Consider the following 24,690-nt stretch of genomic DNA (forward strand, 5'->3'; position numbering starts at 1 on the left):
CAGCGCAAATGTCTGAAAGTCCTGCACAAGTGTCTGCCATGACATCTTTTGTAGTAACACCATCAACTGAACAGTCTACAGTGACGTTGTCAACACCTCCCAAGGAATCTACATTGGTAACTACCACAGCATCTACCACTAAAGAACTAGCAACAAATCAGGAGTTGTCCACAACTGAAATGTCATCAAAAGGAAGACTATCTGAATCACCAACAGGAGTATCTAAAACAACATCTTATGCAGTAAGACCATCAACAGAACAGCCCACTGTGACATTGTCAGCAAGTCCCAAGGAATCTGCAGTGGTAACTTCCACAGTATCTGCTACAGAGGGAGCTACATCAAGTCAGCAGTTGTCCACAACTGAAATGTTATCAACTGCGCAAATGTCTGAAAGTCCAGCACATATATCTCCAACAACATCTTCTGTAGTAACAACATTGACAGAACTGCCCACAGCAACGCTATCAACAACTCCCCAGGAATCTACATTGGTAATAACCACACCATCTTCCACAGAGGGAGTAACAACAAATCAGGTATTGTCCACAACTGATAAATCATCAACGGTGCAAATGTCTAAAAGTCCAGCGCAAGTATCTTCAACGACATCTTCTGTAGTAACAGAATCAACAGAACAGCCCACAGCAACACTATCAACAACTCCCCAGGAATCTGCTGTGGTAAGTACCACAGCATCTATAAAAGGGGCAGTAACAACAATTCAGCAGTTGTCCACAACTGAAATGTCAACTACAGCAACAATGTCTGAAACTCAAGCTCAGGTATCTCCATCAACATCTTCTTTAGTAAAACCATCAACAGAACAGACTACAGTGACATTGTTAACAACTCCCCAGGAATCTGCAGTGGTAGCTACCACAGCATCTGCTAAAGAGGGATCAACATCAAGTCAGCAGCTGTCTTCAACTGAAATGACATCAACAGCGCAAATGTCTGAAAGTACAGCACAACTGTCTGCCATGTCATCTTCTGTAGTAACATCATCAACTGAGCAGTCTAAAGTGACGTTGTCAACACCTCCCCAGGAATCTACATTGGTAACTACCACAGAGGGAGTAATGACAAATAAGCAGTTGTCCCAAAATATAATATCAACAACAGCAACAATGTCTGAAACTCAAGCTCAAGTATCTCCAACAACATCTTCTGTAGTAACACCATCAACAGAACAGACTAATATGATATCAACAACTCCCTTGGAATCTACATTGGTAACTACCAAAGCATCTCCCATAGAGGGAGTAAGAACAAATCAGGAATTGTCCACAACTGAAATGTCATCAACAGCACAAATGTCTGAAAGTCCAGCGCAAGTATCTCCAACGACATCTTCTGTAGTAATAGCATCAACAGAACGGTCCACAGTGATGTTGTCAACAACTCCCCAGGAATCTACATTGGTAACAACCACAGCATCTGCCACTGAGAGACTAGCAACAAATCAGGAGTTGTCCACAATTGAAATGTCATCAAAAGGAAGACTGTCTGAATCACCAATAGAAGTATCTGAAACAACACCTTATGCAGTAATACTGTCAACAGAACAGTCCACAGTGACATTGTCAGAAAGTCCCAAGGAATCTGCAGTGGTAACTTCCACAGTATCTGCTACAGAGGGAGCAACATCAAGTCAGCAGTTGTCCACAACTGAAATGTTATCACCAGCGCAAATGTCTGAAAGTCCAGCACATATCGCTCCAACAACATCTTCTGTAGTAACAACATTGACCGAACAGACTACTATGATATCAACAACTACCTTGGAATCTACATTGGTAACTACCACAGCATCTTCCACAGAGGCAGCAACATCAAGTCAGCAGTTGTCCACAACTGAAATGTTATTAACAGGGCAAATGTCTGAAAGTCCAGCACATATATCTCCAATAACATCTTCTGTAGTAACAACATCAACAGAACTGCCCACAGAAACACTATCAACAACTCCAAGGGAATCTGCTATGGTAAGTACCACAGCATCTACAACAGAGGTAGCTACAACAAATCAGGTATTGTCCGCAACTGAAATGTCATCAACTGAGCAAATGTCTGAAAGTCCAGCGCAAGTATCTCCAACGACATCTTATGTAGTAACACCATCAACAGAACAGTTTTCAGTGACATTGTCAACAACTCCCCAAGAATCTGCAGTGGTAGATACCACAGCATCTGCTAAAGAGGGAGCAACATCAAGTCAGCAGTTGTCCACAAATGAAATGTCATTAACAGTGAAAATGTCTGAAAGTCCAGCACAAGTGTCTGCCATGACATCTTCTGTAGGAACACCATCAACTGAACAGACTACAGTGACGTTGTCAACTCCTCCTAAGGAATCTACATTGGTAACTACCACAGCATCTACCACAGAGGGCGTATCAACAAATCAGCAGTTGTCCCAAACTATAATGTCAACTACAGCAACATTGTCTGAAACTCAAGCTCAAGTATCTCCAACATCTTCTGTAGTAACACCATCAACAGAACAGACTACTACGATATCAACAACTCCCCAGGAATCTACATTGGTGACTACCACACCATCTACCACAGAGGGAGTAACAAGAAATCAGGTATTGTCCACAACTGATATGTCATCAACGGTGCAAATATCTGAAAGTCCAGCGCAAGTATCTTCAACGACATCTTCTGTAGTAACAGCGTCAACTGAACAGTCCACAGTGATGTTGTCAACAACTCCCCAGGAATATACATTGGTAACAACCACAGAGGGAGTAACAACATATAAGCAGTTGTCCCAAAATATAATATCAACAACAGCAACAATGTCTGAAACTCAAGCTCAAGTATCTCCAACAACATCTTCTGTAGTAACACCATCAACAGAACAGACTAATATGATATCAACAACTCCCTTGGAATCTACATTGGTAACTACCAAAGCATCTCCCATAGAGGGAGTAAGAACAAATCAGGAATTGTCCACAACTGAAATGTCATCAACAGCACAAATGTCTGAAAGTCCAGCGCAAGTATCTCCAACAACATCTTCTGTAGTAATAGCATCAACAGAACGGTCCACAGTGATGTTGTCAACAACTCCCCAGGAATCTACATTGGTAACTACCAAAGCATCTCCCATAGAGGGAGTAAGAACAAATCAGGAATTGTCCACAACTGAAATGTCATCAACAGCACAAATGTCTGAAAGTCCAGCGCAAGTATCTCCAACAACATCTTCTGTAGTAACAACATCAACAGAACTTCCCACAGAAACACTATCAACAATTCCCAATGAATCTGCTGTGGTAAGTACCACAGCATCTACAACAGAGGCAGTAACAACAAATCAGGTATTGTCCGCAACTAAAATGTCATCAACAGAGCAAATGTCTGAAAGTCCTGCACAAGTGTCTGCCATGACATCTTTTGTAGTAACACCATCAACTGAACAGTCTACAGTGATGTTGTCAACACCTCCCAAGGAATCTCCATTGGTAACTACCACAGCATCTACCACTGAAGAACTAGCAACAAATCAGGAGTTGTCCACAACTGAAATGTCATCAAAAGGAAGACTATCTGAATCACCAACAGGAGTATCTGAAACAACATCTTATGCAGTAATACCATCAAAAGAACAGCCCACTGTGACATTGTCAGCAAGTCCCAAGGAATCTGCAGTGGTAACTTCCACAGTATCTGCCAAAGAGGGAGCAACATCAAGTCAGCAGTTGTCCACAAATGAAATTACATCAACAGCGCAAATGTCTGAAAGTCCTGCACAAGTGTCTGCCATGACATCTTTTGTAGTAACACCATCAACTGAACAGTCTACAGTGACGTTGTCAACACCTCCCAAGGAATCTACATTGGTAACTACCACAGCATCTACCACTAAAGAACTAGCAACAAACCAGGAGTTGTCCACAACTGAAATGTCAACTACAGCAACAATGTCTGAAACTCAAGCTCAGGTATCTCCATCAACATCCTCTTTAGTAAAACCATCAACAGAACGGACTACAGTGACATTGTCAACAACTCCCAACGAATCTGCAGTGGTAGCTACCACAGTATCTGCTAAAGAGGGAGCAACATCAAGTCAGCAGCTGTCCACAACTGAAATGTCATCAACAGCAAAAATGTCTGAAAGTCCAGCACAAGTGTCTGCAATGACATCTGTAGTAACAGAATCAACAGACCAGTCCACATTGATGTTGTCAACAACTCCCCACGAATCTGCAGTGGTAACTACCACAGCATCTGCTAAAGAGGGATCAACATCAAGTCAGCAGCTGTCCACAACTGAAATGACATCAACAGCGCAAATGTCTGAAAGTACAGTACAACTGTCTGCCATGTCATCTTCTGTAGTAACATCATCAACTGAGCAGTCTAAAGTGACGTTGTCAACACCTCCCCAGGAATCTACATTGGTAACTACCACAGAGGGAGTAACGACAAATAAGCAGTTGTCCCAAAATATAATATCAACAACAGCAACAATGTCTGAAACTCAAGCTCAAGTATCTCCAACAACATCTTCTGTAGTAACACCATCAACAGAACAGACTAATATGATATCAACAACTCCCTTGGAATCTACATTGGTAACTACCAAAGCATCTCCCATAGAGGGAGTAAGAACAAATCAGGAATTGTCCACAACTGAAATGTCATCAACAGCACAAATGTCTGAAAGTCCAGCGCAAGTATCTCCAACAACATCTTCTGTAGTAATAGCATCAACAGAACGGTCCACAGTGATGTTGTCAACAACTCCCCAGGAATCTACATTGGTAACAACCACAGCATCTGCCACTGAGAGACTAGCAACAAATCAGGAGTTGTCCACAATTGAAATGTCATCAAAAGGAAGACTGTCTGAATCACCAATAGAAGTATCTGAAACAACACCTTATGCAGTAATACTGTCAACAGAACAGTCCACAGTGACATTGTCAGAAAGTCCCAAGGAATCTGCAGTGGTAACTTCCACAGTATCTGCTACAGAGGGAGCAACATCAAGTCAGCAGTTGTCCACAACTGAAATGTTATCACCAGCGCAAATGTCTGAAAGTCCAGCACATATCGCTCCAACAACATCTTCTGTAGTAACAACATTGACCGAACAGACTACTATGATATCAACAACTACCTTGGAATCTACATTGGTAACTACCACAGCATCTTCCACAGAGGCAGCAACATCAAGTCAGCAGTTGTCCACAACTGAAATGTTATTAACAGGGCAAATGTCTGAAAGTCCAGCACATATATCTCCAATAACATCTTCTGTAGTAACAACATCAACAGAACTGCCCACAGAAACACTATCAACAACTCCAAGGGAATCTGCTATGGTAAGTACCACAGCATCTACAACAGAGGTAGTTACAACAAATCAGGTATTGTCCGCAACTGAGATGTCATCAACTGTGCAAATGTCTGAAAGTCCAGCGCAAGTATCTCCAACGACATCTTATGTAGTAACACCATCAACAGAACAGTTTTCAGTGACATTGTCAACAACTCCCCAAGAATCTGCAGTGGTAGATACCACAGCATCTGCTAAAGAGGGAGCAACATCAAGTCAGCAGTTGTCCACAAATGAAATGTCATTAACAGTGAAAATGTCTGAAAGTCCAGCACAAGTGTCTGCCATGACATCTTCTGTAGGAACACCATCAACTGAACAGACTACAGTGACGTTGTCAACTCCTCCTAAGGAATCTACATTGGTAACTACCACAGCATCTACCACAGAGGGCGTATCAACAAATCAGCAGTTGTCCCAAACTATAATGTCAACTACAGCAACATTGTCTGAAACTCAAGCTCAAGTATCTCCAACATCTTCTGTAGTAACACCATCAACAGAACAGACTACTACGATATCAACAACTCCCCAGGAATCTACATTGGTGACTACCACACCATCTACCACAGAGGGAGTAACAAGAAATCAGGTATTGTCCACAACTGATATGTCATCAACGGTGCAAATATCTGAAAGTCCAGCGCAAGTATCTTCAACGACATCTTCTGTAGTAACAGCGTCAACTGAACAGTCCACAGTGATGTTGTCAACAACTCCCCAGGAATATACATTGGTAACAACCACAGAGGGAGTAACAACATATAAGCAGTTGTCCCAAAATATAATATCAACAACAGCAACAATGTCTGAAACTCAAGCTCAAGTATCTCCAACAACATCTTCTGTAGTAACACCATCAACAGAACAGACTAATATGATATCAACAACTCCCTTGGAATCTACATTGGTAACTACCAAAGCATCTCCCATAGAGGGAGTAAGAACAAATCAGGAATTGTCCACAACTGAAATGTCATCAACAGCACAAATGTCTGAAAGTCCAGCGCAAGTATCTCCAACAACATCTTCTGTAGTAATAGCATCAACAGAACGGTCCACAGTGATGTTGTCAACAACTCCCCAGGAATCTACATTGGTAACTACCAAAGCATCTCCCATAGAGGGAATAAGAACAAATCAGGAATTGTCCACAACTGAAATGTCATCAACAGCACAAATGTCTGAAAGTCCAGCGCAAGTATCTCCAACAACATCTTCTGTAGTAACAACATCAACAGAACTTCCCACAGAAACACTATCAACAATTCCCAATGAATCTGCTGTGGTAAGTACCACAGCATCTACAACAGAGGCAGTAACAACAAATCAGGTATTGTCCGCAACTAAAATGTCATCAACAGAGCAAATGTCTGAAAGTCCTGCACAAGTGTCTGCCATGACATCTTTTGTAGTAACACCATCAACTGAACAGTCTACAGTGATGTTGTCAACACCTCCCAAGGAATCTCCATTGGTAACTACCACAGCATCTACCACTGAAGAACTAGCAACAAATCAGGAGTTGTCCACAACTGAAATGTCATCAAAAGGAAGACTATCTGAATCACCAACAGGAGTATCTGAAACAACATCTTATGCAGTAATACCATCAAAAGAACAGCCCACTGTGACATTGTCAGCAAGTCCCAAGGAATCTGCAGTGGTAACTTCCACAGTATCTGCCAAAGAGGGAGCAACATCAAGTCAGCAGTTGTCCACAAATGAAATTACATCAACAGCGCAAATGTCTGAAAGTCCTGCACAAGTGTCTGCCATGACATCTTTTGTAGTAACACCATCAACTGAACAGTCTACAGTGACGTTGTCAACACCTCCCAAGGAATCTACATTGGTAACTACCACAGCATCTACCACTAAAGAACTAGCAACAAACCAGGAGTTGTCCACAACTGAAATGTCAACTACAGCAACAATGTCTGAAACTCAAGCTCAGGTATCTCCATCAACATCCTCTTTAGTAAAACCATCAACAGAACGGACTACAGTGACATTGTCAACAACTCCCAACGAATCTGCAGTGGTAGCTACCACAGTATCTGCTAAAGAGGGAGCAACATCAAGTCAGCAGCTGTCCACAACTGAAATGTCATCAACAGCAAAAATGTCTGAAAGTCCAGCACAAGTGTCTGCAATGACATCTGTAGTAACAGAATCAACAGACCAGTCCACATTGATGTTGTCAACAACTCCCCACGAATCTGCAGTGGTAACTACCACAGCATCTGCTAAAGAGGGATCAACATCAAGTCAGCAGCTGTCCACAACTGAAATGACATCAACAGCGCAAATGTCTGAAAGTACAGTACAACTGTCTGCCATGTCATCTTCTGTAGTAACATCATCAACTGAGCAGTCTAAAGTGACGTTGTCAACACCTCCCCAGGAATCTACATTGGTAACTACCACAGAGGGAGTAACGACAAATAAGCAGTTGTCCCAAAATATAATATCAACAACAGCAACAATGTCTGAAACTCAAGCTCAAGTATCTCCAACAACATCTTCTGTAGTAACACCATCAACAGAACAGACTAATATGATATCAACAACTCCCTTGGAATCTACATTGGTAACTACCAAAGCATCTCCCATAGAGGGAGTAAGAACAAATCAGGAATTGTCCACAACTGAAATGTCATCAACAGCACAAATGTCTGAAAGTCCAGCGCAAGTATCTCCAACAACATCTTCTGTAGTAATAGCATCAACAGAACGGTCCACAGTGATGTTGTCAACAACTCCCCAGGAATCTACATTGGTAACAACCACAGCATCTGCCACTGAGAGACTAGCAACAAATCAGGAGTTGTCCACAATTGAAATGTCATCAAAAGGAAGACTGTCTGAATCACCAATAGAAGTATCTGAAACAACACCTTATGCAGTAATACTGTCAACAGAACAGTCCACAGTGACATTGTCAGAAAGTCCCAAGGAATCTGCAGTGGTAACTTCCACAGTATCTGCTACAGAGGGAGCAACATCAAGTCAGCAGTTGTCCACAACTGAAATGTTATCACCAGCGCAAATGTCTGAAAGTCCAGCACATATCGCTCCAACAACATCTTCTGTAGTAACAACATTGACCGAACAGACTACTATGATATCAACAACTACCTTGGAATCTACATTGGTAACTACCACAGCATCTTCCACAGAGGCAGCAACATCAAGTCAGCAGTTGTCCACAACTGAAATGTTATTAACAGGGCAAATGTCTGAAAGTCCAGCACATATATCTCCAATAACATCTTCTGTAGTAACAACATCAACAGAACTGCCCACAGAAACACTATCAACAACTCCAAGGGAATCTGCTATGGTAAGTACCACAGCATCTACAACAGAGGTAGTTACAACAAATCAGGTATTGTCCGCAACTGAGATGTCATCAACTGTGCAAATGTCTGAAAGTCCAGCGCAAGTATCTCCAACGACATCTTATGTAGTAACACCATCAACAGAACAGTTTTCAGTGACATTGTCAACAACTCCCCAAGAATCTGCAGTGGTAGATACCACAGCATCTGCTAAAGAGGGAGCAACATCAAGTCAGCAGTTGTCCACAAATGAAATGTCATTAACAGTGAAAATGTCTGAAAGTCCAGCACAAGTGTCTGCCATGACATCTTCTGTAGGAACACCATCAACTGAACAGACTACAGTGACGTTGTCAACTCCTCCTAAGGAATCTACATTGGTAACTACCACAGCATCTACCACAGAGGGCGTATCAACAAATCAGCAGTTGTCCCAAACTATAATGTCAACTACAGCAACATTGTCTGAAACTCAAGCTCAAGTATCTCCAACATCTTCTGTAGTAACACCATCAACAGAACAGACTACTACGATATCAACAACTCCCCAGGAATCTACATTGGTGACTACCACACCATCTACCACAGAGGGAGTAACAAGAAATCAGGTATTGTCCACAACTGATATGTCATCAACGGTGCAAATATCTGAAAGTCCAGCGCAAGTATCTTCAACGACATCTTCTGTAGTAACAGCGTCAACTGAACAGTCCACAGTGATGTTGTCAACAACTCCCCAGGAATATACATTGGTAACAACCACAGAGGGAGTAACAACATATAAGCAGTTGTCCCAAAATATAATATCAACAACAGCAACAATGTCTGAAACTCAAGCTCAAGTATCTCCAACAACATCTTCTGTAGTAACACCATCAACAGAACAGACTAATATGATATCAACAACTCCCTTGGAATCTACATTGGTAACTACCAAAGCATCTCCCATAGAGGGAGTAAGAACAAATCAGGAATTGTCCACAACTGAAATGTCATCAACAGCACAAATGTCTGAAAGTCCAGCGCAAGTATCTCCAACAACATCTTCTGTAGTAATAGCATCAACAGAACGGTCCACAGTGATGTTGTCAACAACTCCCCAGGAATCTACATTGGTAACTACCAAAGCATCTCCCATAGAGGGAATAAGAACAAATCAGGAATTGTCCACAACTGAAATGTCATCAACAGCACAAATGTCTGAAAGTCCAGCGCAAGTATCTCCAACAACATCTTCTGTAGTAACAACATCAACAGAACTTCCCACAGAAACACTATCAACAATTCCCAATGAATCTGCTGTGGTAAGTACCACAGCATCTACAACAGAGGCAGTAACAACAAATCAGGTATTGTCCGCAACTAAAATGTCATCAACAGAGCAAATGTCTGAAAGTCCTGCACAAGTGTCTGCCATGACATCTTTTGTAGTAACACCATCAACTGAACAGTCTACAGTGATGTTGTCAACACCTCCCAAGGAATCTCCATTGGTAACTACCACAGCATCTACCACTGAAGAACTAGCAACAAATCAGGAGTTGTCCACAACTGAAATGTCATCAAAAGGAAGACTATCTGAATCACCAACAGGAGTATCTGAAACAACATCTTATGCAGTAATACCATCAAAAGAACAGCCCACTGTGACATTGTCAGCAAGTCCCAAGGAATCTGCAGTGGTAACTTCCACAGTATCTGCCAAAGAGGGAGCAACATCAAGTCAGCAGTTGTCCACAAATGAAATTACATCAACAGCGCAAATGTCTGAAAGTCCTGCACAAGTGTCTGCCATGACATCTTTTGTAGTAACACCATCAACTGAACAGTCTACAGTGACGTTGTCAACACCTCCCAAGGAATCTACATTGGTAACTACCACAGCATCTACCACTAAAGAACTAGCAACAAACCAGGAGTTGTCCACAACTGAAATGTCAACTACAGCAACAATGTCTGAAACTCAAGCTCAGGTATCTCCATCAACATCCTCTTTAGTAAAACCATCAACAGAACGGACTACAGTGACATTGTCAACAACTCCCAACGAATCTGCAGTGGTAGCTACCACAGTATCTGCTAAAGAGGGAGCAACATCAAGTCAGCAGCTGTCCACAACTGAAATGTCATCAACAGCAAAAATGTCTGAAAGTCCAGCACAAGTGTCTGCAATGACATCTGTAGTAACAGAATCAACAGACCAGTCCACATTGATGTTGTCAACAACTCCCCACGAATCTGCAGTGGTAACTACCACAGCATCTGCTAAAGAGGGATCAACATCAAGTCAGCAGCTGTCCACAACTGAAATGACATCAACAGCGCAAATGTCTGAAAGTACAGTACAACTGTCTGCCATGTCATCTTCTGTAGTAACATCATCAACTGAGCAGTCTAAAGTGACGTTGTCAACACCTCCCCAGGAATCTACATTGGTAACTACCACAGAGGGAGTAACGACAAATAAGCAGTTGTCCCAAAATATAATATCAACAACAGCAACAATGTCTGAAACTCAAGCTCAAGTATCTCCAACAACATCTTCTGTAGTAACACCATCAACAGAACAGACTAATATGATATCAACAACTCCCTTGGAATCTACATTGGTAACTACCAAAGCATCTCCCATAGAGGGAGTAAGAACAAATCAGGAATTGTCCACAACTGAAATGTCATCAACAGCACAAATGTCTGAAAGTCCAGCGCAAGTATCTCCAACAACATCTTCTGTAGTAATAGCATCAACAGAACGGTCCACAGTGATGTTGTCAACAACTCCCCAGGAATCTACATTGGTAACAACCACAGCATCTGCCACTGAGAGACTAGCAACAAATCAGGAGTTGTCCACAATTGAAATGTCATCAAAAGGAAGACTGTCTGAATCACCAATAGAAGTATCTGAAACAACACCTTATGCAGTAATACTGTCAACAGAACAGTCCACAGTGACATTGTCAGAAAGTCCCAAGGAATCTGCAGTGGTAACTTCCACAGTATCTGCTACAGAGGGAGCAACATCAAGTCAGCAGTTGTCCACAACTGAAATGTTATCACCAGCGCAAATGTCTGAAAGTCCAGCACATATCGCTCCAACAACATCTTCTGTAGTAACAACATTGACCGAACAGACTACTATGATATCAACAACTACCTTGGAATCTACATTGGTAACTACCACAGCATCTTCCACAGAGGCAGCAACATCAAGTCAGCAGTTGTCCACAACTGAAATGTTATTAACAGGGCAAATGTCTGAAAGTCCAGCACATATATCTCCAATAACATCTTCTGTAGTAACAACATCAACAGAACTGCCCACAGAAACACTATCAACAACTCCAAGGGAATCTGCTATGGTAAGTACCACAGCATCTACAACAGAGGTAGTTACAACAAATCAGGTATTGTCCGCAACTGAGATGTCATCAACTGTGCAAATGTCTGAAAGTCCAGCGCAAGTATCTCCAACGACATCTTATGTAGTAACACCATCAACAGAACAGTTTTCAGTGACATTGTCAACAACTCCCCAAGAATCTGCAGTGGTAGATACCACAGCATCTGCTAAAGAGGGAGCAACATCAAGTCAGCAGTTGTCCACAAATGAAATGTCATTAACAGTGAAAATGTCTGAAAGTCCAGCACAAGTGTCTGCCATGACATCTTCTGTAGGAACACCATCAACTGAACAGACTACAGTGACGTTGTCAACTCCTCCTAAGGAATCTACATTTGTAACTACCACAGCATCTACCACAGAGGGCGTATCAACAAATCAGCAGTTGTCCCAAACTATAATGTCAACTACAGCAACATTGTCTGAAACTCAAGCTCAAGTATCTCCAACATCTTCTGTAGTAACACCATCAACAGAACAGACTACTACGATATCAACAACTCCCCAGGAATCTACATTGGTGACTACCACACCATCTACCACAGAGGGAGTAACAAGAAATCAGGTATTGTCCACAACTGATATGTCATCAACGGTGCAAATATCTGAAAGTCCAGCGCAAGTATCTTCAACGACATCTTCTGTAGTAACAGCGTCAACTGAACAGTCCACAGCGATGTTGTCAACAACTCCCCAGGAATATACATTGGTAACAACCACAGAGGGAGTAACATCATATAAGCAGTTGTCCCAAAATATAATATCAACAACAGCAACAATGTCTGAAACTCAAGCTCAAGTATCTTCAACAACATCTTCTGTAGTAACACCATCAACAGAACAGGCTACTATGATATCAACAACTCCCTTGGAATCTACAGTGGTAACAACCACAGCATCTACCACTGAGGGACTAGCAACAAATCAAGAGTTGTCCACAACTGAAATGTCATCAAAAGGAAGACTGTCTGAATCACCAACAAAAGTATCTGAAACAACATCTTATGCAGTAACACCATCAACAGAACAGCCCACAGTGATATTGTCAGCAAGTCCCAAGGAATCTGCAGTGGTAACTTCCACAGTATCTTTTACAGAGGAAGCTTCATCAAGTCAGCAGTTGTCCACAACTGAAATGTTATTAACAGTGCAAATATCTGAAAGTCCAGCACATATCGCTCCAACAACATCTTCTGTAGTAACACCATCAACAGAACAGGCTACTATGATATCAACAACCCCCTTGGAATCTACAGTGGTAACAACCACAGCATCTACCACTGAGGGACTAGCAACAAATCAAGAGTTGTCCACAACTGAAATGTCATCAAAAGGAAGACTGTCTGAATCACCAACAAAAGTATCTGAAACAACATCTTATGCAGTAACACCATCAACAGAACAGCCCACAGTGATATTGTCAGCAAGTCCCAAGGAATCTGCAGTGGTAACTTCCACAGCATCTACAACAGAGGCAGTAACAACAAATCAGCAGTTGTCAACAACTGAAATGTCAACTACAGCAACAATGTCTGAATCTCAAGCTCAAGTATCTCCAACAACATCTTCTGTAGTAACACCCTCAACAGAACAGACTACTACGATATCAACAACTCCCCAGGAATCTACATTGGTGACTACCACACCATCTACCACAGAGGGAGTAACAAGAAATCAGGTATTGTCCACAACTGATATGTCATCAACGGTGCAAATATCTGAAAGTCCAGCGCAAGTATCTTCAACGACATCTTCTGTAGTAACAGCGTCAACTGAACAGTCCACAGCGATGTTGTCAACAACTCCCCAGGAATATACATTGGTAACAACCACAGAGGGAGTAACAACATATAAGCAGTTGTCCCAAAATATAATATCAACAACAGCAACAATGTCTGAAACTCAAGCTCAAGTATCTTCAACAACATCTTCTGTAGTAACACCATCAACAGAACAGGCTACTATGATATCAACAACTCCCTTGGAATCTACAGTGGTAACAACCACAGCATCTACCACTGAGGGACTAGCAACAAATCAAGAGTTGTCCACAACTGAAATGTCATCAAAAGGAAGACTGTCTGAATCACCAACAAAAGTATCTGAAACAACATCTTATGCAGTAACACCATCAACAGAACAGCCCACAGTGATATTGTCAGCAAGTCCCAAGGAATCTGCAGTGGTAACTTCCACAGTATCTTTTACAGAGGAAGCTTCATCAAGTCAGCAGTTGTCCACAACTGAAATGTTATTAACAGTGCAAATATCTGAAAGTCCAGCACATATCGCTCCAACAACATCTTCTGTAGTAACACCATCAACAGAACAGGCTACTATGATATCAACAACCCCCTTGGAATCTACAGTGGTAACAACCACAGCATCTACCACTGAGGGACTAGCAACAAATCAAGAGTTGTCCACAACTGAAATGTCATCAAAAGGAAGACTGTCTGAATCACCAACAAAAGTATCTGAAACAACATCTTATGCAGTAACACCATCAACAGAACAGCCCACAGTGATATTGTCAGCAAGTCCCAAGGAATCTGCAGTGGTAACTTCCACAGTATCTGCTACAGAGGGAGCAACATCAAGTCAGCAGTTGTCCCCAACTGAAATGTTATCAACAGAGCAAATGTCTCAAATTCCAGCACATATTGCTCCAAAAACATTCACAGAACTGCCTACAGCAACGCTATCAACAACTCCCCAGGAATCTGCTGTGGTAAGTACCACAGCATCTACAACAGAGGCAGTAACAACAAATCAGCAGTTGTCCACAACTGAAATGTCAACTAAAGCAACAATGTCTGAAACTCAAGCTGAAGTATCTCCAACAACATCTTATGTAGTAACACCATCAACAGAACAGTCTACAGTGTCGTTGTCAACATCTCCCCAGGAATCTACATTGGTAACTACCACAGCATCTACCACAAAGGGAGTAACAACAAATCAGGTATTGTCCACAACTGAAATGTCAACTACAGCAACAATTTCCAAAACTCCAGCACAAGTATCTGGCACATCAACTTCTGTGGAAACAACATCAACAGAACAGTCTACAGTGATGGTGTCAACTCCTCCCTTGGGATCTGCAATGGTAACTAAGACAACATCTACCACAGAGGGAATAACAAAAAATCAGGGGTTGTCCACAGCTGAAATGTTATCAACAGCGAAAATATCTGAAAGTCCAGCACATATATCTCCAACAATACCTTCTGTAGTAACAACATCGTCAGAACTGCCCACAGCAACGCTATCAACAACTCCCCAGGAATCTGCTGTGTTAAGTACCACAGCATCTAAAACAGAAGGAGTAACAACAAATCAGCAGTTGTCCCAAACTATAATGTCAACTACAGCAGCAAGTCCTAAAACTCCAGCACAAGTATCTGCAACATCAACTTCTTTGGTAACAAAATCAACAGAACAGTCTACAGTGATGGTGTCAATACCTCCCTTGGAATCTGCATCGGTAACTACCACAGAGGAAGTAAAAAAAAATCAGAAGTTGTCCACAACTGAAATGTCATCAACAGCGAAAATGTCTGAAAGTCCAGCACAAATATCTCCAACGACATCTTATGTAGTAACACCATCAACAGAAGAGTCCACAGTGACATTGTCAACAATTGCCCAGGAATCTGCAGTGGTAACTTCCACAGTGTCTGTGACAAAGGAAGTAGCAACAAGTCAGCAGATTTCCTCAACTGAAATGTCATCAACAGCAACATTGCCTAGAAGTTCATCACAAGTATCTGCAACGACATATTCTTTAGTAACAGGATCAACTGAACATTCCACAGTGATGACATCTATAACAGTTTCTCCTGCAACTACAACCAAACTGCTGGAGACCTCTTCCACAACATCCTCCAAAATGTATGTTGTGTTTATGAGTTTTACCTTGAACAGATATTCAGGTGTTAAAACACTTTACTAAAAAAGAATCCACATTTTTTTCATTCCTCCAGATCTGGTACTGCTGTGGTTCACAGCAGGCTGGGGTTCAACTCCTCATCTCCCGTCCCCAGTGAGAGTTTGGTCCTCAGTGTGGCCGGAACTCTGCTCAACTCTCGATCCCCAAACCTTACCAGTTCTACTAAAGTACTGAACATCACCTATGAGAGTATGTTTGTCTTTCTTCCTGAATTCCTTTCAGATCCTTTGGAGAGGCTATCTGACCTTGTTATGACCTGATAATTCCACTGTCATAGAGGTGCTAAAAATCTACAATTTAAGACCAACAGACGCATTTTCAGATTCTGGGAATAAATGAACGCATCTTCACTATGGAAGAATTTGAAAAAATCAAAGATGAAACAGACTCAGTATGACCACAGTTATATCAGGTCAGAGATCAGATCAGAGTCATTGTCAAAAATAAACAACTTGAATCATGATTGGTGGAACAACCTATTAAACAATCCTTACCTACAGCTCTCCACAGTGGTATCCTACTCATTTGAAATTTGTACTTTGTTCCAAAATCCTAAAAATCAATTGATTTATTCCACAGAAAAGACGGACGCCTTCTATGTGGTCATCTTTACATTTAGCCTCAGTAATGTCAGCATGCCAGAGAGCCCTGACCTCAGGAACAGCACCTACATCCAAGTGCAGAACTCCATCACCACAGCGGTGAGTCCGTATTACCACCTGTCCTTTAGCAGTGAATCTCAGAGCCCCTGTAGGGAGAACCCGGTACTGCAGAGTTGAGTGTTTTCCCAACTCTTACACACTAGATTCAAAGCATCAGCTCACTGTTAAACCCATCATTGACTCAGGTCTTTTACAGCTGGGTCATACAGGGCTGTCAGAGATGAGCTGTCCAAAAATCATACTCTTCCAATCAGAAGGTTTTGTGTTATATATCCTGGAACTTTGTGAGGTGTTTACAAATGTCTACTAACAGTCAGGTGTAATCAGGGGAATCAAGCCTGAAACGTAAAATTGGAAAGGTTGGATGTTGTTCCTAGTATTGTGTCTGTCCAGTTGGAAATGATTTAAAACTTCTTCTTTTTTTTAATGAACACATTTAAAATGATTGAACTATCAGTTGATATGGTACACTTTTCTTTCCAACCAAACTGTAAACCTTCTAGATGTCCTAATCTGACCTAAAGGAGTGGGTGTAGAGCCTATCCAAACACATTATAACATAGAAATAACTGCTTTGATCCTGTTGCAGACATTTTACATCCAGAGCTGATCCAGACATGTTATATTTATTAATGTTGACTGAATTAATCCTGATCCAGTTCAAATCCCTTATCAATGATATGTTATGGCATTAAGTTCTTGTTATGGCAACAAAGAGTAACATTTTCAGAACTTAAGAAAACACCCAAATTGCTGGAGTATGGAGCTGTTTTAAGGTGAAAAATACTGGAAAAAATAGTTCTGGATCGAACTTCTCTAAATTCAACCCGCTTCAATCCTAGAACTTACCCAAACTGCATAAAAATGACAGGAGGTTTTATGCTGTAGTAAATCTTAAAACATGTGGCATTTGTTCCCAAATTCAATATCCAATCAGTTGTGAGACATTTAATCAACTCTGAAACTTCATTTGACATTGAAGGCGGTGCTACTGTAGCTACTATTTAAAGTGCCCAGTTGTAAATAAGTTTGAAAAGCTTTTTAACAAGAAATCAGTAACTGATGGTTTCAAAAGGGTGCAATGAGACTTCATATTATGTGTGATTAAATCTCAAAATCTTTGTGTTGGTCTCCAGCTAAACACCCTTCTGAATGAACCTTATGCAGAACCATTTGAACCCAAGAGCTCTGTCTTCACGTAAGCTGACCACAGCATTTATTTTACTTCCAGAATCACTTCCCGTCCTTGTTATCACGCAACAACTGATATCAACACTAACTTACACTTCCATTTCCATTGGTAGAACTTCAGCAAACCAGGTTGAAGGAAGCATGGAATACAGCTTCCAAGATGGAGATAAACACACTCCAATCAGCTTCCTCAGTAACCTTCAAACACAAACTGGTATGTTAAGGAACAATGTCCTGCCAGTGCCTGGTTTGGTTATGTTGTTTTAGAATACCACCCAGTGCTTTGAATAGACTTACCTCCATGTCTTCTTATCTCTTAGCTGCATCTACAACAGTTTCTCCAGCAACTACAACCAAACTGCTGGAGACCTCTTCCACAACATCCTCCAAAATGTATGTTGTGTTTATGAGTTTTACCTTGAACAGATATTCAGGTGTTAAAACACTTTACTAAAAAAGAATCCACAATTTTTTCATTCCTCCAGATCTGGTACTGCGGTGGTTCACAGCAGGCTGGGGTTCAACTCCTCATCTCCCGTCCCCAGTGAGAGTTTGGTCCTCAGTGTTGCCGGAACTCTGCTCAACTCTCGATCCCCAAACCTTACCAGTTCTACTAAAGTACTGAACATCACCTATGAGAGTATGTTTGTCTTTCTTCCTGAATTCCTTTCAGATCCTTTGGAGAGGCTATCTGACCTTGTTATGACCTGATAATTCCACTGTCATAGAGGTGCTAAAAAGCGCTATCTACAATTTAAGACCAACAGACGCATTTTCAGATTCTGGGAATAAATGAACGTATCTTCACTATGGAAGAATTTGAAAAAATCAAAGATGAAACAGACTCAGTATGACCACAGTTATATCAGGTCAGAGATCAGATCAGAGTCATTGTCAAAAATAAACAACTTGAATCATGATTGGTGGAACAACCTATTAAACAATCCTTACCTACAGCTCTCCACAGTGGTATCCTACTCATTTGAAATTTGTACTTTGTTCCAAAATCCTAAAAATCAATTGATTTATTCCACAGAAAAGACGGACGCCTTCTATGTGGTCATCTTTACATTTAGCCTCAGTAATGTCAGCATGCCAGAGAGCCCTGACCTCAGGAACAGCACCTACATCCAAGTGCAGAACTCCATCACCACAGCGGTGAGTCCGTATTACCACCTGTCCTATAGCAGTGAATCTCAGAGCCCCTGTAGGGAGAACCCGGTACTGCAGAGTTGAGTGTTTTCCCAACTCTTACACACTAGATTCAAAGCATCAGCTCACTGTTAAACCCATCATATTGACTCAGGTCTTTTACAGCTGGGTCATACAGGGCTGTCAGAGATGAGCTGTCCAAAAATCATACTCTTCCAATCAGAAGGTTTTCAAATCAAAATCAAAATTCAAATCAAATTTTATTTGTCACATACATAGTCATACACAGTATAACTTGCAGTGAAATGCTTTTTTGACAGTCTGCCCACATCAAGCTATACAATAAAAATCTACATTTAAACTTAACTAAACCTTAACTTAATGAAGTAAAGTGCAAAAGTGCAAAAGAAAAATAGAATAAAAATGAAGAAAATAAAAATAGAATAAGTTACATTTAAGTTAAAGAATAAAATATAAAAATATGAAAATATAGAAATAAGCAAAAAAAATACAAAATACAAATATACAAATATATATACAGAGATGAAATAGTGTGTTTTGTGTTATATATCCTGGAACTTTGTGAGGTGTTTACAAATGTCTACTTACAGTCAGGTGTAATCAGGGGAATCAATCCTGAAATGTAAAATTGGAAAGGTTGGATGCTGTTCCTAGTATTGTGTCTGTCCAGTTGGAAATGATTTAAAACTTCTTCTTTTTTTTTAATGAACACATTTAAAATGATTGAACTATCAGTTGATATGGTACACTTTTCTTTCCAACCAAACTGTAAACCTTCTAGATGTCCTAATCTGACCTAAAGGAGTGGGTGTAGAGCCTATCCAAACACATTATAATATAGAAATAACTGCTTTGATCCTGATGCAGATATTTTACATCCAGAGCTGATCCAGACATGTTATATTTATTAATGTTGACTGAATTAATCCTGATCCAGTTCAAATCCCTTATCAATGATATGTTATGGCATTAAGTTCTTGTTATGGCAACAAAGAGTAACATTTTCAGAACTTAAGAAAACACCCAAATTGCTGGAGTATGGAGCTGTTTTAAGGTGAAAAATACTGGAAAAAATAGTTCTGGATCGAACTTCTCTAAATTCAACCCGCTTCAATCCTAGAACTTACCCAAACTGTATAAAAATGACAGGAGGTTTTATGCTGTAGTAAATCTTAAAACATGTGGCATTTGTTCCCAAATTCAATATCCAATCAGTTGTGAGACATTTAATCAACTCTGAAACTTCATTTGACATTGAAGGCGGTGCTACTGTAGCTACTATTTAAAGTGCCCAGTTGTAAATAAGTTTGAAAAGCTTTTTAACAAGAAATCAGTAACTGATGGTTTCAAAAGGGTGCAATGAGACTTCATATTATGTGTGATTAAATCTCAAAATCTTTGTGTTGGTCTCCAGCTAAACACCCTTCTGAATGAACCTGATGCAGAACCATTTGAACCCAAGAGCTCTGTCTTCACGTAAGCTGACCACAGCATTTATTTTACTTCCAGAATCACTTCCCGTCCTTGTTATCACGCAACAACTGATATCAACACTAACTTACACTTCCATTTCCATTGGTAGAACTTCAGCAAACCAGGTTGAAGGAAGCATGGAATACAGCTTCCAAGATGGAGATAAACACACTCCAATCAGCTTCCTCAGTAACCTTCAAACACAAACTGGTATGTTAAGGAACAATGTCCTGCCAGTGCCTGGTTTGGTTATGTTGTTTTAGAATACCACCCAGTGCTTTGAATAGACTTACCTCCATGTCTTCTTATCTCTTAGCTGCATCTACAACAGTTTCTCCAGCAACTACAACCAAACTGCTGGAGACCTCTTCCACAACATCCTCCAAAATGTATGTTGTGTTTATGAGTTTTACCTTGAACAGATATTCAGGTGTTAAAACACTTTACTAAAAAAGAATCCACAATTTTTTCATTCCTCCAGATCTGGTACTGCGGTGGTTCACAGCAGGCTGGGGTTCAACTCCTCATCTCCCGTCCCCAGTGAGAGTTTGGTCCTCAGTGTTGCCGGAACTCTGCTCAACTCTCGATCCCCAAACCTTACCAGTTCTACTAAAGTACTGAACATCACCTATGAGAGTATGTTTGTCTTTCTTCCTGAATTCCTTTCAGATCCTTTGGAGAGGCTATCTGACCTTGTTATGACCTGATAATTCCACTGTCATAGAGGTGCTAAAAAGCGCTATCTACAATTTAAGACCAACAGACGCATTTTCAGATTCTGGGAATAAATGAACGTATCTTCACTATGGAAGAATTTGAAAAAATCAAAGATGAAACAGACTCAGTATGACCACAGTTATATCAGGTCAGAGATCAGATCAGAGTCATTGTCAAAAATAAACAACTTGAATCATGATTGGTGGAACAACCTATTAAACAATCCTTACCTACAGCTCTCCACAGTGGTATCCTACTCATTTGAAATTTGTACTTTGTTCCAAAATCCTAAAAATCAATTGATTTATTCCACAGAAAAGACGGACGCCTTCTATGTGGTCATCTTTACATTTAGCCTCAGTAATGTCAGCATGCCAGAGAGCCCTGACCTCAGGAACAGCACCTACATCCAAGTGCAGAACTCCATCACCACAGCGGTGAGTCCGTATTACCACCTGTCCTATAGCAGTGAATCTCAGAGCCCCTGTAGGGAGAACCCGGTACTGCAGAGTTGAGTGTTTTCCCAACTCTTACACACTAGATTCAAAGCATCAGCTCACTGTTAAACCCATCATATTGACTCAGGTCTTTTACAGCTGGGTCATACAGGGCTGTCAGAGATGAGCTGTCCAAAAATCATACTCTTCCAATCAGAAGGTTTTCAAATCAAAATCAAAATTCAAATCAAATTTTATTTGTCACATACATAGTCATACACAGTATAACTTGCAGTGAAATGCTTTTTTGACAGTCTGCCCACATCAAGCTATACAATAAAAATCTACATTTAAACTTAACTAAACCTTAACTTAATGAAGTAAAGTGCAAAAGTGCAAAAGAAAAATAGAATAAAAATGAAGAAAATAAAAATAGAATAAGTTACATTTAAGTTAAAGAATAAAATATAAAAATATGAAAATATAGAAATAAGCAAAAAAAATACAAAATACAAATATACAAATATATATACAGAGATGAAATAGTGTGTTTTGTGTTATATATCCTGGAACTTTGTGAGGTGTTTACAAATGTCTACTTACAGTCAGGTGTAATCAGGGGAATCAATCCTGAAACGTAAAATTGGAAAGGTTGGATGCTGTTCCTAGTATTGTGTCTGTCCAGTTGGAAATGATTTAAAACTTCTTCTTTTTTTTTAATGAACACATTTAAAATGATTGAACTATCAGTTGATATGGTACACTTTTCTTTCCAACCAAACTGTAAACCTTCTAGATGTCCTAATCTGACCTAAAGGAGTGGGTGTAGAGCCTATCCAAACACATTATAATATAGAAATAACTGCTTTGATCCTGATGCAGATATTTTACATCCAGAGCTGATCCAGACATGTTATATTTATTAATGTTGACTGAATTAATCCTGATCCAGTTCAAATCCCTTATCAATGATATGTTATGGCATTAAGTTCTTGTTATGGCAACAAAGAGTAACATTTTCAGAACTTAAGAAAACACCCAAATTGCTGGAGTATGGAGCTGTTTTGAAGTGAAAAATACTGGAAAAAATAGTTCTGGATCGAACTTCTCTAAATTCAACCCGCTTCAATCCTAGAACTTACCCAAACTGCATAAAAATGACAGGAGGTTTTATGCTGTAGTAAATCTTAAAACATGTGGCATTTGTTCCCAAATTCAATATCCAATCAGTTGTGAGACATTTAATCAACTCTGAAACTTCATTTGACATTGAAGGCGGTGCTACTGTAGCTACTATTTAAAGTGCCCAGTTGTAAATAAGTTTGAAAAGCTTTTTAACAAGAAATCAGTAACTGATGGTTTCAAAAGGGTGCAATGAGACTTCATATTATGTGTGATTAAATCTCAAAATCTTTGTGTTGGTCTCCAGCTAAACACCCTTCTGAATGAACCTGATGCAGAACCATTTGAACCCAAGAGCTCTGTCTTCACGTAAGCTGACCACAGCATTTATTTTACTTCCAGAATCACTTCCCGTCCTTGTTATCACGCAACAACTGATATCAACACTAACTTACACTTCCATTTCCATTGGTAGAACTTCAGCAAACCAGGTTGAAGGAAGCATGGAATACAGCTTCCAAGATGGAGATAAACACACTCCAATCAGCTTCCTCAGTAACCTTCAAACACAAACTGGTATGTTAAGGAACAATGTCCTGCCAGTGCCTGGTTTGGTTATGTTGTTTTAGAATACCACCCAGTGCTTTGAATAGACTTACGCTCATGTCTTTTTATCTCTTAGCTGCATCTACAACAGTTTCTCCTGCAACTACAACCAAACTGCTGGAGACCTCTTCCACAACATCCTCCAAAATGTATGTTGTGTTTATGAGTTTTACCTTGAACAAATATTCAGGTGTTAAAACACTTTACTAAAAAAGAATCCACAATTTTTTCATTCCTCCAGATCTGGTACTGCGGTGGTTCACGGCAGGCTGGGGTTCAACTCCTCATCTCCCGTCCCCAGTGAGAGTTTGGTCCTCAGTGTGGCCGGAACTCTGCTCAACTCTCGATCCCCAAACCTTACCAGTTCTACTAAAGTACTGAACATCACCTATGAGAGTATGTTTGTCTTTCTTCCTGAATTCCTTTCAGATCCTTTGGAGAGGCTATCTGACCTTGTTATGACCTGATAATTCCACTGTCATAGAGGTGCTAAAAAGCGCTATCTACAATTTAAGACCAACAGACGCATTTTCAGATTCTGGGAATAAATGAACGTATCTTCACTATGGAAGAATTTGAAAAAATCAAAGATGAAACAGACTCAGTATGACCACAGTTATATCAGGTCAGAGATCAGATCAGAGTCATTGTCAAAAATAAACAACTTGAATCATGATTGGTGGAACAACCTATTAAACAATCCTTACCTACAGCTCTCCACAGTGGTATCCTACTCATTTGAAATTTGTACTTTGTTCCAAAATCCTAAAAATCAATTGATTTATTCCACAGAAAAGACGGACGCCTTCTATGTGGTCATCTTTACATTTAGCCTCAGTAATGTCAGCATGCCAGAGAGCCCTGACCTCAGGAACAGCACCTACATCCAAGTGCAGAACTCCATCACCACAGCGGTGAGTCCGTATTACCACCTGTCCTATAGCAGTGAATCTCAGAGCCCCTGTAGGGAGAACCCGGTACTGCAGAGTTGAGTGTTTTCCCAACTCTTACACACTAGATTCAAAGCATCAGCTCACTGTTAAACCCATCATATTGACTCAGGTCTTTTACAGCTGGGTCATACAGGGCTGTCAGAGATGAGCTGTCCAAAAATCATACTCTTCCAATCAGAAGGTTTTCAAATCAAAATCAAAATTCAAATCAAATTTTATTTGTCACATACATAGTCATACACAGTATAACTTGCAGTGAAATGCTTTTTTGACAGTCTGCCCACATCAAGCTATA

The 24,690-nt window shown here is 40.4% G+C and overlaps 1 protein-coding gene across 1 annotated transcript in view; it reads left to right on the top strand.

The window, feature by feature from the left end:
• Positions 1-4,343: 4,343 nt before the first annotated feature.
• Positions 4,344-24,690, top strand: part of LOC140554335 (uncharacterized) — a 60,282-nt gene continuing 39,935 nt past the window's right edge. Inside the window, exons 1-21 of the mRNA XM_072677219.1 lie at positions 4,344-4,456; positions 5,851-5,954; positions 6,214-6,302; positions 9,447-9,529; positions 16,096-16,250; positions 16,641-16,762; positions 17,860-17,921; positions 18,028-18,128; positions 18,235-18,307; positions 18,400-18,554; positions 18,951-19,072; positions 20,502-20,563; positions 20,670-20,770; positions 20,877-20,949; positions 21,042-21,196; positions 21,593-21,714; positions 23,144-23,205; positions 23,312-23,412; positions 23,519-23,591; positions 23,684-23,838; positions 24,235-24,419. Of these exons, the coding sequence (XP_072533320.1) occupies positions 4,344-4,456; positions 5,851-5,954; positions 6,214-6,302; positions 9,447-9,529; positions 16,096-16,250; positions 16,641-16,762; positions 17,860-17,921; positions 18,028-18,128; positions 18,235-18,307; positions 18,400-18,554; positions 18,951-19,072; positions 20,502-20,563; positions 20,670-20,770; positions 20,877-20,949; positions 21,042-21,196; positions 21,593-21,714; positions 23,144-23,205; positions 23,312-23,412; positions 23,519-23,591; positions 23,684-23,838; positions 24,235-24,419 (2,268 nt within the window). The remainder of the gene's footprint in view (positions 4,457-5,850; positions 5,955-6,213; positions 6,303-9,446; positions 9,530-16,095; positions 16,251-16,640; positions 16,763-17,859; positions 17,922-18,027; positions 18,129-18,234; positions 18,308-18,399; positions 18,555-18,950; positions 19,073-20,501; positions 20,564-20,669; positions 20,771-20,876; positions 20,950-21,041; positions 21,197-21,592; positions 21,715-23,143; positions 23,206-23,311; positions 23,413-23,518; positions 23,592-23,683; positions 23,839-24,234; positions 24,420-24,690) is intronic.

The sequence above is a fragment of the Salminus brasiliensis genome, chromosome 4 (genome assembly GCF_030463535.1).
Source record: "Salminus brasiliensis chromosome 4, fSalBra1.hap2, whole genome shotgun sequence".
Taxonomy (NCBI): Eukaryota; Metazoa; Chordata; class Actinopteri; order Characiformes; family Bryconidae; genus Salminus; species Salminus brasiliensis.